This window comes from Equus asinus, chromosome 29 (genome assembly GCF_041296235.1).
Source record: "Equus asinus isolate D_3611 breed Donkey chromosome 29, EquAss-T2T_v2, whole genome shotgun sequence".
NCBI lineage: Eukaryota > Metazoa > Chordata > Mammalia > Perissodactyla > Equidae > Equus > Equus asinus.
In genome coordinates this window covers 35,084,299-35,100,947 of record NC_091818.1, presented here as the reverse complement: position 1 = coordinate 35,100,947, position 16,649 = coordinate 35,084,299, and the positions used below count along the sequence as shown (strand labels likewise).

Here is a 16,649-nt window from a genome sequence, read left to right as displayed (position 1 = left end):
CATCCATTTATAAGGTTAAAAGTAAACTTGGATAAAGATTAGAATTGGAGACATTCTGGAGCTGTACTCAAGGACAAAGGTTTTAAAGTCAGCCCAACCCAGGTTCAAATCACAACAGCTCCACTGTATACTGTGACCTTAGGCAAGTTACTTAACCTCTTTAAACTTTGTTTTATTAATCTGTAAAATGAAGATCATAAAACTTACTTCATTAGGACTTTCTTAAGGATATTTGCTGATATACTTTGTACAGTGCCTGGCACATAACAGAACCTCAACAAATAGCGGCCATTAAGAAATAAAGATTTTCAACTTAGGGGCTGGCCCAGTGGTGCAGTGGTTAAGTTTGCATGTTCCGCTTCAGCGGCCCGGGGTTTGCCCGTTCGGATCCCGGGTGCGGACCTATGCACTGCTTGTTAGGCCATGCTGTGGCAGGCATCCCACATATAAAGGAGAGGAAGATGGGCATGGATGTTAGCTCAGGGCCAGTCTTCCTCAGCAAAAAAAAAAAGAGGAAGACTGGCAGCAGATATTAGTTCAGGGCCAATCTTCCTCAAAAAAAAATAAATAAAAATAAAAGATTTTCAACATAAAAAGATGAAGTATTATACCATGAAAAAAGCTTTTTTAAAAAAACGAAAGCAATCCAGATTACTCTAGACTTCAAAAATATTCATTAAAGATTGTTATTATTATTTAATTTAAAGAATTAAAGCACTGTAAGCATGCCTCTAGGCAGTGAAACTAACAGAACAAGTAAGTTAAGATACTCCCAACTCTTAAGGAGCAGCATCTCCGAAGTTTTCATTTCAAATAATCACTGTTTGGCCAAAACATTTCGATCTTCCCCTTCCTTCACTTCATTAACTAAAATAAATGTTCTTACTTCAACTGGGCGGCTTCTTCTTCTTGCTGACGTTTTGCCTGCTCTTCTTGCTTCTTTCTCTCTTCCTCTTCATGTTTCTTTTTTTCTTCTTCTTTTTTCTTTAATTCCTCCTCTGCCTTCACCTTTTCTTCTTCTTTTTTCTTGCGTTCCTTGTCTTCTTTTTTTCTCTTATCTTCTTCCAGTTTCTTCTTTTTATCTTCAAGGACCTTAATAACCTCCTTCTTGGCAGTAAGCTTGATCTCGTCTTTTGGTTTCTCCCTGCTGCTCACTGGCCGCCTTTCACCGCAGTCTTTTTCCTTGTTGTTTAGTAAAGATTCTTTTTCTTCCATACTTGCTGGCTTTTTACGCTCAGCTGGCATTATGTTACCCAGGACAATCTGTAAGAAAAAAAGAATGTCAGTATTGTAAATACAGTGACTTTTTTAGTGATGGGACACTATTTTTTTAAACAGAACAAACCAATGCAACTTGGCAACTGTAAGAGATTAAATAAATGCACGCAAAACAACTACTATTTCTGTGATAATTTATTGGTCACAGTCCACATTCTATCATTACTAGTTATGCCTAAGCACTTTCCTTTTTACTTTTTATTATGGAAAAATTCAAACACAAACAAAAGTAGAGAACACAAAAGAAGGAACCTCCATATACTCATCACCCAAATTCAACCATTATCAACTCCAAAATGATTTATCATGTAATCCTAAATACTTCAGCACATTAGCTGAGAACACTGTGAATCAGTTGTAACCCCAACATTTCACGTCCCTTAAGATCTCTTACTATTTCATACAATATTCAACAGAAGTACTTGAGTTGGAACATAAGCGAGCTCTTGCCTCCTATAAATCAACTGACAAAATAAACAATAGAAGACTCACAAATTTCACCTCATTGTTCTAACCTTATCAAATCTGCAAATACAAAAACTGTCAACTATCTCAAATTAGACTAGACTTTTAATCTCTTCATTAGTATCAGTAAAAGTTAATTTATAAATAAACATAATGATGATTATGAAACCTGTATATTCTCTTCTCTATCTACCAGTACAGTAGTCACCAGCCCAGGGTTTCTCAGGTTTGGCACTACTGACATTTTGGGCAAGATAATTCTTTGGTTGGGGGGATGCAGGGGGAATGGATGCTATCTGTATGAAGTTTAGCAGCATCCCTTCTATCCAGTAGATGCCAGTAGTATCTCCCTAGTAGTGACAACCAAAAACTACTCCAGAGATTGCCAAATGTCCCCTGGGGGAAAATCACCACGAGTTGAAAACCACTGCACTAACCATATGTGGTTATTTACATGTAAATTAATTAAAATTAAAGAGAATTTGAAATTCAGTTCTTCAATCACTATCCATGTCTCAAGCACTCAGTTCCACATGTGACTAGTGGCTACCACAGGAGACAGTGCAGATATATAACATTTTCACCATCGCAGAAAGGTCTACTGGATAGCACCGGTCTATAGCACAGGCTCTACACAGTGAACTGGAAACAAACTCTGGAACCAAAAAATGTATTTCCCAGCAAAATTCACGATTTTTCTTTTCTAAAAGTAAATTTCTCTACTTAGAACTAGTGTTCTAATATAATTTCTTTTATGGACAGTGCTTCATGTTTTAACTCCCAAATCATTTGAAAGTCGTATATGAGAAAATCAAAACACTTTCTATTTAAGAAACATAGAATTACTTAAACTTCCTAGTTTTTTATTAAAAGCTAAAGATATATACAGTATTCTTAAATATTTTCAAATAGAGGTTTTAAATTACTGCAGTAAAAACTAGATTAACAAACAAAACATTTACAATAATAAATATTTGATAAACACACAAAGCATTTATTTCAGCACCCTAATAAAATGTTATCAAAGAAAGACACAACCTAGGCCAGCAGAAGCACTTTAAGTTTTGGAGGCACATGCCACAGTCTGTACCTTCTCTCAGCCACCTCTTCCTTCCCCTTTTTCTCTTCTACTCTCTTCTCTCTTTTTCTCTTTACATTCTAGGCATTTATTTTGACAATGACACTCAAAGGCTTTAGTTAACCCCACTGGTGGAACTCAGAACAAAAAAAGGCTGTTAATCCTGTTTAAGTAATCATTAAAATATAAAAGAGCACAAGTACTTATTAACGTGGCAAGACCATGTTAACTGGGAAGTGTAGTTATCAATTCTTATATAGCGTCAACTAAAATACCCACCGTTAATATGAAAATATCATGCCCTAAAAGCGAAGTCAACTTTCAAAACAGAGAATAGTACTAAAAGCTACCATTCATTGGTACCACAGTAAACCTCTTACATACACTATCTCATTTAATACTAAAAGCTTTATGAGGTGGGTATTACCTTCTCTATTTTATAAATGAGTAAACTGAGACTGGACCAAGTAACTTGCCCAAGGCCTCCACAGCTGGTGATGGAGCTGGAATCTGAACCCACACTCTGAACCAGTTAGTAAAAACCTTGAGAGTACCAAATTGTCAGTTGGCAGACTTGATCATACATACTGACTAGGACAAATCACAGAATTATGTATCTCAGAGTAGAAAGAGTCCCTGATAATGGCCAAGTAGTTTTTACTTTATGTTTTTAGCTCTGACAAATTCTAGCTAAGATGTCCAGGACAAGATAATTCCCAACGTAACAATACAAACTTATTTAGGGCTATTTGCCATTATGTACAAAAAAATGATAATATTTATACAGAATTTGTATTTTCTGATATGAAGCATCAACAAGCAACATTTCAGTGACAGAAGGAACTACAATCCTCAGACAATAAAAAGAATGGCATCAAAATTTACAATTGTCTCATTTATGAAGATAAAATTAGATATTAAGTTGTTAAAACATAAAGAAATTCACTTAGAATCTGACAAATTCATAAAGGATGACCATTTCTCAGCTCAACAGAGTCTCCCAAACTTTTGCAACTCCCTACAGTATTCATTTATTCAATAAAGTTTTAAGTGCCTACCATATCTAACTGTAGTAGGCAATCACGAATTAGATCCTGCTCCAGAGCACGATAACACAGATTCTCAATAACACCCTTAAGTCTTGGTAGTGCTATCTCCTTTGAATCATTTGATCCGTATATTACAAACACATACCCAAAGTACATTTGGAACTAAATTTCAGTAAACAAAAAATATGACGAAAATCTAAAAGTACATGAAAGGCAGCAATGCGGCATGCGAAAATAATACGGGCTTTAAAGTCAGACTTTCAGTTTGCATCCTAACTCTGCAACCTGCTAGCTATGGAAATTGGGAAACTTAACTTGTCTGAGTCCATTCATCAATAAAATGGCGATGCTGCCACGTCTCTTATGGCACTCTTAAATTTCCAGCTTAGGCGCTAGCATGAGACTTTCAATAAATGTTTATTCTTTTTCACACAGAACACTGAAAAGTTCACCATAAGAGAAGAGATTTTCAGAGTTAGGACCGCTAGATTTTATCTACTCCAATTCTCAACTTTTACATTGAGGCCGCACCACAAGAGTGACCTGCCCAAGATGACACAACTAGTTTAGCAGCTGGGTCAAGACTCATTGTCCAGTGCTCTTTCGCACTATATAACCTGACTCTAAGATTTTAAAAGCCGAATAATTATACAAACAACATGATTCACATCACTATGCATTTGTATTATGTCAACTTAAAAAAATTAAACTGAGCATTAAATGATATTTAAGGAAATGCTAACATTCTTATAAATTCATGCTTTAATAAACAGCCAAATATTTTATCTAAAGTGTTTCAGAAAGATTTTCAAGTAAAAACTGGAACTTCAAATAGATTCTATCTCAAAATAATCAAAATAAAAATTAGCGATCTTTTAATTGCAACATGATCAGCTCTTACAAATTGTTTTACTGAGTACAATTACATTCAGACAGTCCTTAAAAGGAAGCCATGCATTAAAACCACCTTCCTAGCTCCCAAAATAGTGTCCCGGCTCTTGGGCTGTATATTTTACTTGGTTTTCTAAATATACTCAACTTCCAAAAGAAAGTAAAACTACTTTACTAGTAAAACAGGTACCAGTGGAGTGTACTGGGGGGACAGAGTGCAGAGAAAGGAGGTGTTTCCCTTTTAAAACAGTCCTTTGCAAAGTACCATATGGACTATGCAGGAAATCACAATCAGACGGCTCTGAAAGTACTCGAGAGTAAGAGAATGCTGTTTTACCTTTTAAGTCTGTTATTCAAAAGGTTCTAAGGGCAGACCCGCACAGGAGCACTATCTCCCAGTCTAACTTTACAGGACATCCTTACTATAAAAGACTCATTCAAAATTTTACAAATTTCACGAAAGTTCAAAAATGGTTTTCCTGATGAGTCGTACAATCCTTATAAACACCTAAAAATTACGATAAATGAGAAGGGTGTGTGATGGTTTTCCTTTGGTCTGATGCATCCCTACGTGTAAGTCCTAAAAGAGCAAGAGAGCTGATGGTCCGGTCCAGTGGTAACCCCAAGCCTGTAAGTTGGCTCTGCTTTGCCAACCTGGAGACCAAACACTCCGTGATCATCTTAGCTCAACAGTACTAACAAGAGAGCACTAGGAGCTCTGGGATGAAGGTAAAGTGAAGAATCGACCATATGATTCTCATGATCAAAACCCTATATGATCAAAAAGAAGTAACCGGAATAATCCATGCCCACCATTCCCAAATACACCAAAACCCCTTCCCCTATACACACAGCTCCCACAAACCCCTGCTCTGGCTCCACATTCCTGTACCTAACATGCTTCCCCGCCACAACTCCCCTTCCTCAGGGGACCCACGGTCACCGTCGCGGACCATCCCTGCCCCGACCCTAACTTCTCACCCCACTCTCCCTCACCCCCGGAGACCCAGCGTCTCCGGCTGGTCTTCCGACTCCACATCCTCCCACACACGCACCCTCCCCTCTTCCTCGCCCTCGCTTCCCTCCCGCCTCCCCGAACGCTTTCCCCACCTCCCCTCTCTCCCCTCCACACCCCCAAACCCCTTCGCCCCGCCACGGCGGGCTCCCCGCCTCCAGCCCCGAGGCCCAGCCCGGGCATGGGGGGCAGGCGCCCCCTCTCCCGCCCCTCATGTCGGCCCCGGGCCGGGGCACGTTCAGCGGAGCCTCTGGGAGAGGGGTCTGAGGAGGACGACGCCGGACCCGCGGTCCGTCTCCTGCTCGCCGCCCCCGGAGCGCTGGGGTGCGGAGTCGCCTCTCGGGTTCCCCAGGGAGTAGGAGTCCAGGCCGGTGCCCCCCGGCCCCGCTTCCTCCGGATCGTTGGAGCGGAGGGGAAGGAGGTTCCTCGGGACTCACCTCGAGCCTGTTGTCAACATTAGCCCCGGGTTTCCCAGCACCAACTCCAGCGCTCGGGCTCTCCCCTCCCCTCCCCCCACCGACTCGCAGCCGAGGGCCCGCCTTCCCTCAGCTCCCCCTCCTCCCTCCGCCCGCCCGCCACTCACCAGCGCGGCCGGGCAGCGAGTGGGGGCGGGGCGGAGGGAGGTGGAAAGGAAGAAGCTGTCCGCGCGATTGCCAGATCGAGAACAGTCCGGGTCGCCCGCCCCCTGGCATATCGATGCCCCGAGCTTAGCTCTGGGGTAGCGGTCGCTAGAGAAGGTTCAGGTAGGCGCCATACACTTAGTGGCTGGTTCAAATTGCTCAGTCGATGAGAGGAGAGAATTTTTCAGACAGGCAAATAGTAGGGCAGCCACAAACAGCCCCTCAAGCCAGGGCCCCAGCAGAGAGGAGGAGTGTTCCGAGGACCGAAGGCAGGAAGTGGATTGGTCGCCAGGAAAGGGAAAGCGCCTGAATTGGAGATGCGCAGGCGCAGGCGCTTCGGAGGCGGGCGGGCGGGCGGGCGGGCGGGCGGGCGGCGGGGGGGGGCGGGGGCCGAGGGGGAAAGCGAGAATGGGGCGGGGCGGAGCTAACAGGAGGTAGGGAAGGGCGGTGGAACAGTAGGAGAATTACGGAGCGCCATTAAGGACAAGTTTGGCCACGTGACTCTCATGGGAGTTTCCTGGAGCGAACGTAAGGAAGAGGTCTAAGAAGGGAAAGTTTGATTGGGCTAATTCTAGAGGTGAGGTTGAAGATTTAGGGAATTGGAAACTGGAGAGGCTACGAGAATATGGCTGGTGAAAAAGGTAGAAGTTGGTTAGGAATGGGTCTAGATTTAAGAGTGGCCTAGAAAGACTGGGAAAGTCCCCGTGGGGGAATTTCCAGAAGCAGTTTTAGATGTTCGACATCAGAACATCCCAGAGTGAAGAAGAATCAAGGCTTTTCCCATACGGATCGTAGAAAGTACCATGTTCTAGCAAGCAAATTTTAAAAAGTACAATGAAATGATCTCCCTGGGCTATTGAATGAAATCACCCGTTTGAAAAATTGGCCAGTCTTGTCCTTTCTTCCGAATGCGAAACCAAGTCGACTTTTAAAAATGGGCATCAGCTTATCCACTCGACTTATTCCCTCTTAAATTGCTGAATTTGTGCATCTGGCTTCCGATTTTTATCAAACAGTGCTAGGGGCTGCCAACATGATCTGACTGGGTGTTCGTACAGGTCGGTCAGCTTTGGCTGGTCAGAAGCCAAAGGAACAAAGGTGCAAAACTGGTCTTGACTCTTGCTTGACATGCTGCGCCCCAGCCGATATCCAAACCCGCAAAATGAGCTGCTGCCAACCTCGGATCCTTGAGGCGAGTGTCAGGTTCCCTTTTATTCAGCTTTTGCGCGTTTGCCTCTGCTGTTTTACTTCCCGTTTATTCTTAGCAGGCAAGTGACCCTCCCAAACTGACTGTTGATGCTAACTGTTTAATTTTTTTTTTTTTCAAAACACTGCCAATAGGGGTCAGCCCCGTGGCTTTGACGTGTGGGTTCATGGGTTCCGTTCCCAGGTGCGGATATACACCACTGGCCAGCCATTCTGTGGCAGCAGCCCACGTATAAAGTAGAGGAAGATTGTCACAGATGTTAGCTCAGGGCTATACTTTCTCAAGCAAAAGAAGAAAGAAGAGGGGAGCCAGCCTCTACACAAAGTGTTAAGTGGCACAGTGGTTAAGTTCCCTCCACTTTGGCAGCCCGGGTTTCACCAGTTTGGAACCCCAGGCACTGAGCTACACACCACTCAGCAAGTCATGCTGTGACAGGTGTCCCACATATAAAATAGAGGAAGATGGGCACAGACGTTAACTCAGGGGTAATCTTCCTCGGAAAAAAAAAAAAAAAAAGAAGGGGATTGGCAACAGATGCTAGTTCAGGACTAGGCTTAGGAGAAAAAAAAAACCCATTACCAGTAGGTCAGTCATTTGTTGTAAAAGAGAAAGACAGATACCCCTGTTGTGTACCATTGATGAACCATTATAAGAGAACTGTCCCCAAACACTGTTCTGGTAATAGCCACCACGTTTCTCTTTAAAGTTTTCTTGTTCACATTTTATCTGACTGCCTTAAGAAGATTTACCTGTGCTGTTGATAAATAAGTCCTTCTTACCTTAAACTAAGTCAATCTTTGCTTTTCATCAGGTGTTAAGAGGAAATCATGTGAGTACAGGGATCAAAAGAAAGGAGGACATTTTTATTGAGCATTTGCTATTTTACATTTGTTGTTTTAATTAATCACAATTATCCTGTAGGTAAGTATTATGATCCCCATTTTATAGAAACTGTGTCACAGAAAGATTAAATAATTTACTCAAGATCACAGAACTAGTAAGTGTCTTATCTAGTATTATACTCAAGTCACTTCAAAAACCCAAGCTCTTTCTGCTATATCCACTTCCTTTGTGCACGCTTTTACCTAGACTGAAAATGCTGCCAATTGTTTTCTTTCCAGAGAAGGATGTTGTTACCACGCAACTGGCACGTTCTGCAAGCTACAAGACAAAAGCCAATGGTCAAGGAGCAAGATGATGGCAAAGAAAGGGCATTTTTTTTTTTTTGAGGAAGATTAGCACTGAGCTAACTACTGTCAATCCTCCTCTTTTTGCTAAGGAAGACTGGCCCTGAGCTAACATCCGTGCCCATCTTCCTCTACTTTATACGTGGGACGCCTGCCACAGCATGGCTTTTGCCAAGCGGTGCCATGTCCACACCCAGGATCCGAACCAGCAAACCCTGGGCCCCTGAGGAGGGGAATGTGCAAACTTAACCACTGTGCCACGGGGCTGGCCCAAGAAAGGGCATTTTATTACAGCTTGCTAGCAAAGGGGAAGATGGCCGACTAACATCCAAAAGAACCATCTTAAGGAGGGCATAGAATCTTGAAGCAGTTATATAAGCCAGTGGGATATAGGGGAGGGGTTAGGAATGTTGACCCAGGAGTCGCCACACCAGATCTTTCAGTTTTCATTGCTGATGGCTATCAGCGTAAACTCTCTGTCCAGGGTCATCACATTCCTAAGGAACTCAAAAGAACAATGTTATCGTCTGATAGCTGAGAGGTACATGCACAAGCAGAAATCATAAAATCTAAGGAGCAGTTAGATCTCCTGGAGGGTGCTTATCCAGCTGGGTTAGTTAGGCAGAGGTCGTTCAGTTACAACATGGTCTCTTTTCTACAATATGGCTTCCCTTGTGTCAACCTTGTGTTCAGCCGGTATCAATGTCAAGCCAGCCACCAAAAGCCTTCTGATGTGAGGCTCTCATTGCAATCTCTAACTGGAAGAAACACATTGCTCTGAAGAAGCCATCACTTTTACATGCTGATAATAATACAAATTTCACTATTTTCAGAAATTACATTAAGGGTTTGTCTAGATGTGTCATTATTTGAGAAAATTCTCAAAAATGTTCATTATTCTTTTTGCCAGAACTATACTATGTGGGGAAAAACCTGCCATATATGTATATTTACGTCATACTGTTTTTCTACTTAAAACCTTGTTATAATGCTGCTTTACAGAAGAAAGCAAAGGCAAAGGAAAGATTATAATTACAGGGCAGGACAAACCCTGAGTTTAAAAAAACGGGCCTCATGTAAAGTGAACTACATGGTGCTCTGCTGGGTGTGTGCTGTACCTGGAACAAATCCAGCTCTGTCTTTTAGAAGCTCGTGTCTAGTTTAACTAATTTAAGCTAGTGAAAGCTACGTGTTTCTTTAGGCACTCATCTCTTCATGGTTTATCTCTGCTGGGAATTTTTCAAACAACTTTACTTCTGTCTCTCTACTTAACAGTTTCTAAAATGAATGTGCTGAGATGTATCCATTCAATAACAAATCTAAGTGTTGAGAGTGCATTTAAACAAATGTAAATATTGAGCATATGAAACGTAATAATACTAGTTACCAAACCATATTGAAATTTGTCATGGAACTGAAAGATTGAAAATCAGTTTGCTAACACTGGCTTCTATTAATTTCACAAACTAGAAGTGAAGCAATGTAAGGCTACTCTTTTTTTTTTTTTTGGCTTTTACTAAACATGGGTAGTCAAAAAAACAAATTAGATCATAAGACTTATAGAATGCTTAGAAAAGAGCATAGAAAATACTGAAAGTCCAATAAATGAGATTATAGTCCAATGCAGGAGGTAGATAGCAAATAAGCAAATAAAAAAAGTTAAATGATTAGAATGAATGCTACAAAGGAAATAAACAGGGAAATGTACCTGGAGAGAGAGAAGAGTGTGGCTATTGTAGAGTGGTCAGGAAAGCCTTCTTTAATAATGCAAGATTCGAATTAAAACCTGAAGAATTAGAAGGTCCTAGTTATCCAACTACAGATATCAAATGGGTGATGGGAACTCAGAGGAGAGTTCTGGCCTAGAGATGAAAATTTGAGCTTTATCGATACAGCTAGTATTTAAAGCCATAGGAAAGGGTGAGATGACCAAAGGAAATGTAATAATAAGAGAAGAGGGTCCAGGATGAAGCCCTGAGAAACTTCCAAGTATAGAGATTAGGTATCTAAAAACGAGACTGAGTGAGGAAGGGGAGAACTTGGAGAATGTAGTGTCGTGAAAGCCAAGAAAAGAGGTACTTTAAGAAAGAAAAATAGTTAACTACCTCACGTGTTACTGAGAGAACAAATAATATGAGGACAGAGAAGTGCTCATTGAATGGACACCAGAGGGATTGGCGTTGACTTTGTAGAAGGCAGTTCAGTAAAGGAGAGGGGACAGATTGGAATAGTTCAAGACTAAGTTGGAGATGGAAAAAGTGAAGACAGGTATTTGAGAAATTTTATTGTAAAGAGCAGCAGGAAAATGTAACTCTAGGAGAAGTGAGGTCAGAGAGTATTTTGTTTTTTCGTGTCTTTCACTTTTATATCTTTTTTGTATTTTTTAATGAGAGATGGAAAGAATGTATACTAATGGGAATGATCCAATAAGAGAGGGAAATCTTAATGATGCAGGAAGGAGGAAAAAAGATGACGGAGGAGCAAACTCCTTGTGGTAGTGGAAGGAACAGAATCTCAAGTACAAGGGTGAGAGTGTCTTTGATAGAAGCGAGGGCAGTTCTCCATGCTATTAAGAGGGAAGACGAAAATGGCTGCATGTACAGATAGGCTTGTAGATTTCAAGGGACAACTATGAGGCACTTCCTCTTTGATTGTTCCTATTTTCTCAATGAAATTGGAGGCAAAGTCATCAGCTAAGCGTGAGGCAAGGGAGAGAGTGTGGGAGGTTTGAAAAAAGAGAAAATAGGGAAGAGACAGACACCTTGAAGAGTGTGAAAGCAAAGGAGATGCATAGTGAGGATTGCCAGGTCGTGCTGGAAAGCTACCTGGGGTTTGTGGTCATGGATTTTAAGTAAAGCCATCCAGCCTACATATGCCAATTTCTCCAGAAGAGATGAACAGTTAGGTTTTATCAGGGAGTGACTTTTTCTTTTTCCCACAAGAGTAATGACAGAGAGAGAAGAGTAAGGGAATTAGGGGTGTTTGCAAGAGAATGATTATAATTGTCGATGAAAATAATCCATAACCGATCCATAAATGAAAATTTGGATGAGTTTATTCTGAGCCAAAATATGAGGACCATAGCCTGGGGCCTGCCTTCCCCAAGGAAGGAAGGACACCAAGGAAGTGAGATGTCCAGAGTGGTTATATACCCTCAAAGAGGATGTTTCACATGTGATTGAAATGTCCCTTTTACAATAGTCATGAGACTGCTCTGTCGGCACAGCAATTGATGGACACAGCAGGTCGTAGGTTTGCTGTCTCGGTGGACACAGCAGGGTGGCTGGTCTGTTGTCTCTAGCTGGGTGATCACAGGTGAGCTGGGTGGTCACAGGTGGGTGCAGCAATCAGTTCCTAGCCTAGGGAAAGATGCTTATCCTTAAGGAAATGCCAGTGTGGATGGAAGTTGCATCTTTATCTTAAGGGCATTTGTTCTTGCCATAGGAAATGTTTAAATCGTATAAACAATGCATACTCAATGGCCACATGAGGCCCTTTTGGAAAAGCAAAGTCAGCTTGAATTAGTTGTACACCAGATGGCTTCCTCATATACTGCAATATATCCTATTGTTCCTATTTCTCTTTGTCCTAATGAAAGATGGTGGAATTGAAGCTGGGTGTGGAGGGAAGTTAAAGGAAATGCTGCGTATGTGTGAGTGTGGATGGGGTTAACGGATTGACAACGGTGGAGGCTGCAAAGAAAACAGTGACAAAAGAACCAACACTTCAGTGAATTAAAGTGGACTGACTAGGACATCAGAAGGTGGTTTCTGGAGAGCTGCAGGAGCTGGTGGTATAGACAGAAGAAATGAGTCCAAAGGAGCCAAGGCTTTTGAAAGAGGTTGGAAGAGAAATGGTTTGGAAGTCACAGTGGAAAGCAAGAAACACACATCTCTAAAGTTAGACTATATAAAGTCAAATTCTAGTTGTAACCTTTCCTAGCTTTTTGAACTTCACATCTTTTTGTTCTTAAAAATTGTGATAATAATAGTACCTTTTCGTAGAGTTTTGTGAATAGTAAATGAGGTAAGTCAATAAAATCAGCACAGTGTTCATAGTATATACTCCATAAGCCTCAGCTATTACTAAATCATTTTTGCAACAGTAAACACAATCGTCTAAATGGCTTTGCAACTTGAATAAATAGTGCTTAAACAGCCCTTTCTTTGCCTTAACACTGATGAGAAACCAGCGCACCTGACATGTCTTACCCCAGGATTATGAAGCCTGCCAGGACAGTGAACTTTAAAGATTAAAAAGAAAAGGGAGAAGTCAAATCACTGCAATGTACACTTTAAATATCTTACAATTTTATTTGTCAATTATACCTCAGTAAAACAAAAAAAAAGAAGAAAAAAGGAAGAGGGTTCTTAGCTATTGTAACCAATAATGACAGAGGTTTGTAAATATCGTCTCTAATTCTGCTCTTGCTTTGATCTGTCCAGCAGAATAACCATACTCAAGATTCTTTGGGGAAACTAATGCATACCTGATGAGAAAGCTAACCCTATGTCATCTAACTGGCCTTAATTCTTTACTTCCTGACCTATATTTCTAAGTCTTGGCTGTGTGACGTCTGTGATGATATATTCCACATATATTTCAAACCTAAAATGTTCAAAGCTGAACTTAATATTGGTCTCCAATCCCATCTACTTCTTTTTCTATTTTTATTTTTTCAGTGAATGATGCTAAAGGGGATCAGGGTACGCCAAAATACACCACTTCGTCATGAGGATTATTTTGAGCTGAAGACAATTGAGAATCAGCAGATAGAGGAAGAGTCCTCTAGAACTTCCCTTATCTGCCTAAAAGCAGGGCATGAATTTCCGTTTGTGAAGCCATCCACCCCCATATCAAGAAGAGGAGACTGATCCTATCACCAGAGATGGAGAGTCAACACCCAGCTGGGTTTGTATAAACAGACCTTGCTAGAAGAACCCTTATCTTCCATCAGTTCCCCCTTATATTTCCTAGTCACTTCCCACGATTTGTCATTCCTTGAAACCCAAGCCCCCTTTCCTTTGCTAAAATGGTATCTAAGCCCCTGAGTTTTAACTGCTTCTTTGTGTTTCTTTTCTGTGAACTCCTATGCCTGTAAATATTAATAAAGTTTGTATACCTTTTCTCCTGTTGATGTCTTTTGTTAGTTTAATTCACACACTCCCAAATAAAGAACATAAGAGGCTAGGAGCCGGCCCAGCAGCATAGCAATTAAGTTCATGCACTCTGCTTTGGTGGCCCAGGGTTCACCAGTTCAGATCTTGGGCACAGACCTACACACTGTTTATGAAGCCATGCTGTGGCAGGCATCCCACTATAAAGTAAAGGAAGATGGGCACGGATGTTACCTCAGGACCAGTCTTGCTCAGCAAAAAAGAGGAGGATTGGAGGCAGATGTTAGCTCAGGGCTAATCTTCCACAAAAAAAAAAAAAGTGAGAAAAATAAAAAAGAACATAAGAGGGTAGAGGAAAAGTTTTTCCTCCCCAATAGTTCCAAAGTCCCCACTCACCATTCCTTATCAAAATGCAATTGGTATGTTTTAAAAAGATCTTGACTGGGTCCTCCTTTGTATCTCCACTGCCACAGCCTTAGTTCAGGCTCACATCAACACAAACCCACACTATTGGAAGCCACCTCTGGGTTATCCTCCCTAATTGCTTCTAATTTTGCTCCCTACTGACCTTAGAGAGTATTGTTTCAAACAGAAATCTAATCCTTCACCTCCCCTTGGAAAAAATCCTCAATGGCAATAGTCTCCAAACTTCTTTGATCGTATAATTCTGTGGGGAGGAAAGGAGGGCATACACTCCCCATCCGTGTATATTTGCTTAGATAGAAACTGTGTGCTACGTAATACTACACAATTGTATACGTTATAGCACACACCTCAAAATAGAAAAGATAAGAAAAAACAAAAATAGAAGTTCTAATATTTTTGCCTTAATGGATCATCTTTCATACTCCTTTGTGCCAACCCACTTTGGAAGCCACTGACTTACAGGGTAAAATTTAGAGTCCTTAGCAAGAGCCCTTAATATTATATAGCTCTTGCCTATATAGCTAGTCTCATTTCCTGCTCCTTCCCACAGGTCTAAGTTCTAGCCTTAATAAATAACCTGCATGTACTGGACGTCCTCGTCCCTTAGTGCACATGTAATGCCTTTGCCTAGAAAGCCCTTTCTCCCGTGAACATTTCCAGACTAGTAGCTCAAGCATTATTCCTTGGGAAGTCATTCTTTATCACCACCTCCCCACATATGTCAAATTAGGCTTCAATACCTGGGTTCCCATAGCAGCCTCTGAACATCTCTATTATAACATTCATTATGCTGAAATAATTTGTTTATATTTGTTTTCCCATCAAGACTGTGAGCTCCTTGAAGCTATGATTTGTAGCTTATTAATCTTTGTGTCCTGGGGCCATAGAAGGCACTTAATAACATTTTGATAGAAGGACTAATAAGTGAATGAATGTGAAGGGGATTAGAATATGCCACCCCAGGAGCCAGCCCAATGGCAGAGTGGTTAAGTTCACACATTCCACTTTGGTGGCCCAGGGTTCGTGGTCTGGGATCCTGGGTGTGGACCTACACACTGCTCATCAAGCCATGCTGTGGTGGCATCCCACATACAAAATAGAGGAAGATTGGCACAGATGTTAGCTCAGTGACAATCTTCCTCAAGCAAAAAGAGGAGGATTGGCAACAGATGTTAGCTCAGGGCCAATCTTCCTCACCAAAGAAAGAAAAGGAAAAGAATATGCCACCCCAAAATATGCTACTTTAGCATATAGATTATTTTGGACTGAAGGCAATTGAGAATCAACAAATGCGGAAAGAAACCTACCTGGAGTTCCGTTTACCTGACTAAAAGCAGAAGCTTCTGAGAAATGAGGACTGCCATAAATTCCCTCTCTGGGAGATTTATCCATGAAGATGGGAAGTCAACACCAGATGAGTCTGCACAAACCTTACTAAAATAACTCTTATGTTCTATTAGTTTGCCTATATATTTACCTTGCCACAATTTACTGCCCCTAGAAACCCAAACCCCTTTTTCTTTCATCTAGTCACTTCTCCGTAATTTATTACCCTTTGTTAAAATGGTATATAAACTTCTGACTCTGTTTCTTTGACTTTCCACTTCCTTTCTGTGTAGCCCCAGCGCATGTAAAATTAAAAACATCAATAAAATTTGTCAGTTTAATTCACACACCTTAGGAAAAGAACCTAAGAGGGTAGAGGAAAACTTTTCCTCCTCTACAAAAGCTTTCTTGGAAGAGGGAGAGAAACTTGTGTACTGATGCAGGAATGTGGGATTAAACTAGAGTGAAAAGAACACAATATTTTAAAGGAAACAATCATAGACTGGAGTTTAATTTTTATTTACCAAGCAATACACCAATTCTTAACAGTCCAAATATAGGATTCCATATCCCTTTTTGTGATTTCCATTAAAGCTAATTCAAGTTTCTAACACTGAGTAGTTGAATGGATGAAGGAGAGAAATAAACAGATGCTTCTTTCTTGGTGTGTGTCAGGCATTAATTCACCCAATGACTCTGTTTGGTAGATACTGTTTTCCTTGTTTATATAGATGGGGAGAATAGGGTAGTTAAATGATGTGCCCAGGATGACATAGCTACTAAATAGAATCTCCACTCAGGACTGTTTGATTCCAAACAGCTCTTATGTAATATTTCCTCCCAATCTAGGATGTTTCCCCCACATATTACAACTGAATACCACACACGTGATAACACAAATATCCCCTTTTACACACTCAGAATATCGAATAAGAAAAGACATGATTTTATAATCTAGTTCTAACAAGATCGGCCGATATGCATAATAAA

At 41.1% G+C, this 16,649-nt stretch overlaps 1 protein-coding gene and 1 long non-coding RNA gene across 3 annotated transcripts in view; one reads left to right on the top strand and one right to left on the bottom strand.

Moving 5' to 3' along the window:
- UPF2 (UPF2 regulator of nonsense mediated mRNA decay) overlaps positions 1 to 6,346 on the bottom strand; it is a 110,998-nt gene extending 104,652 nt beyond the window's left edge. Inside the window, exons 1-2 of one of the 2 annotated variants that reach the window (XM_044761932.2) lie at positions 6,214 to 6,346; positions 887 to 1,263 (exon numbers count right to left, since the gene is read on the bottom strand). In XM_044761932.2, the coding sequence (XP_044617867.1) occupies positions 887 to 1,245 (359 nt within the window). In that variant the 5' untranslated portion in view covers positions 1,246 to 1,263; positions 6,214 to 6,346. The remainder of the gene's footprint in view (positions 1 to 886; positions 1,264 to 6,213) is intronic. The other variant, XM_044761934.2, reaches the window with a different exon arrangement.
- Positions 6,347 to 6,816: 470 nt separating this feature from the next.
- On the top strand, positions 6,817 to 13,917 carry LOC123281959 (uncharacterized). Its single transcript, XR_011499209.1, has 3 exons — positions 6,817 to 6,924; positions 7,455 to 7,588; positions 13,473 to 13,917. It is a non-coding gene; the product is annotated as an uncharacterized lncRNA (long non-coding RNA).
- The last annotated feature ends 2,732 nt before the right edge of the window (positions 13,918 to 16,649 follow it).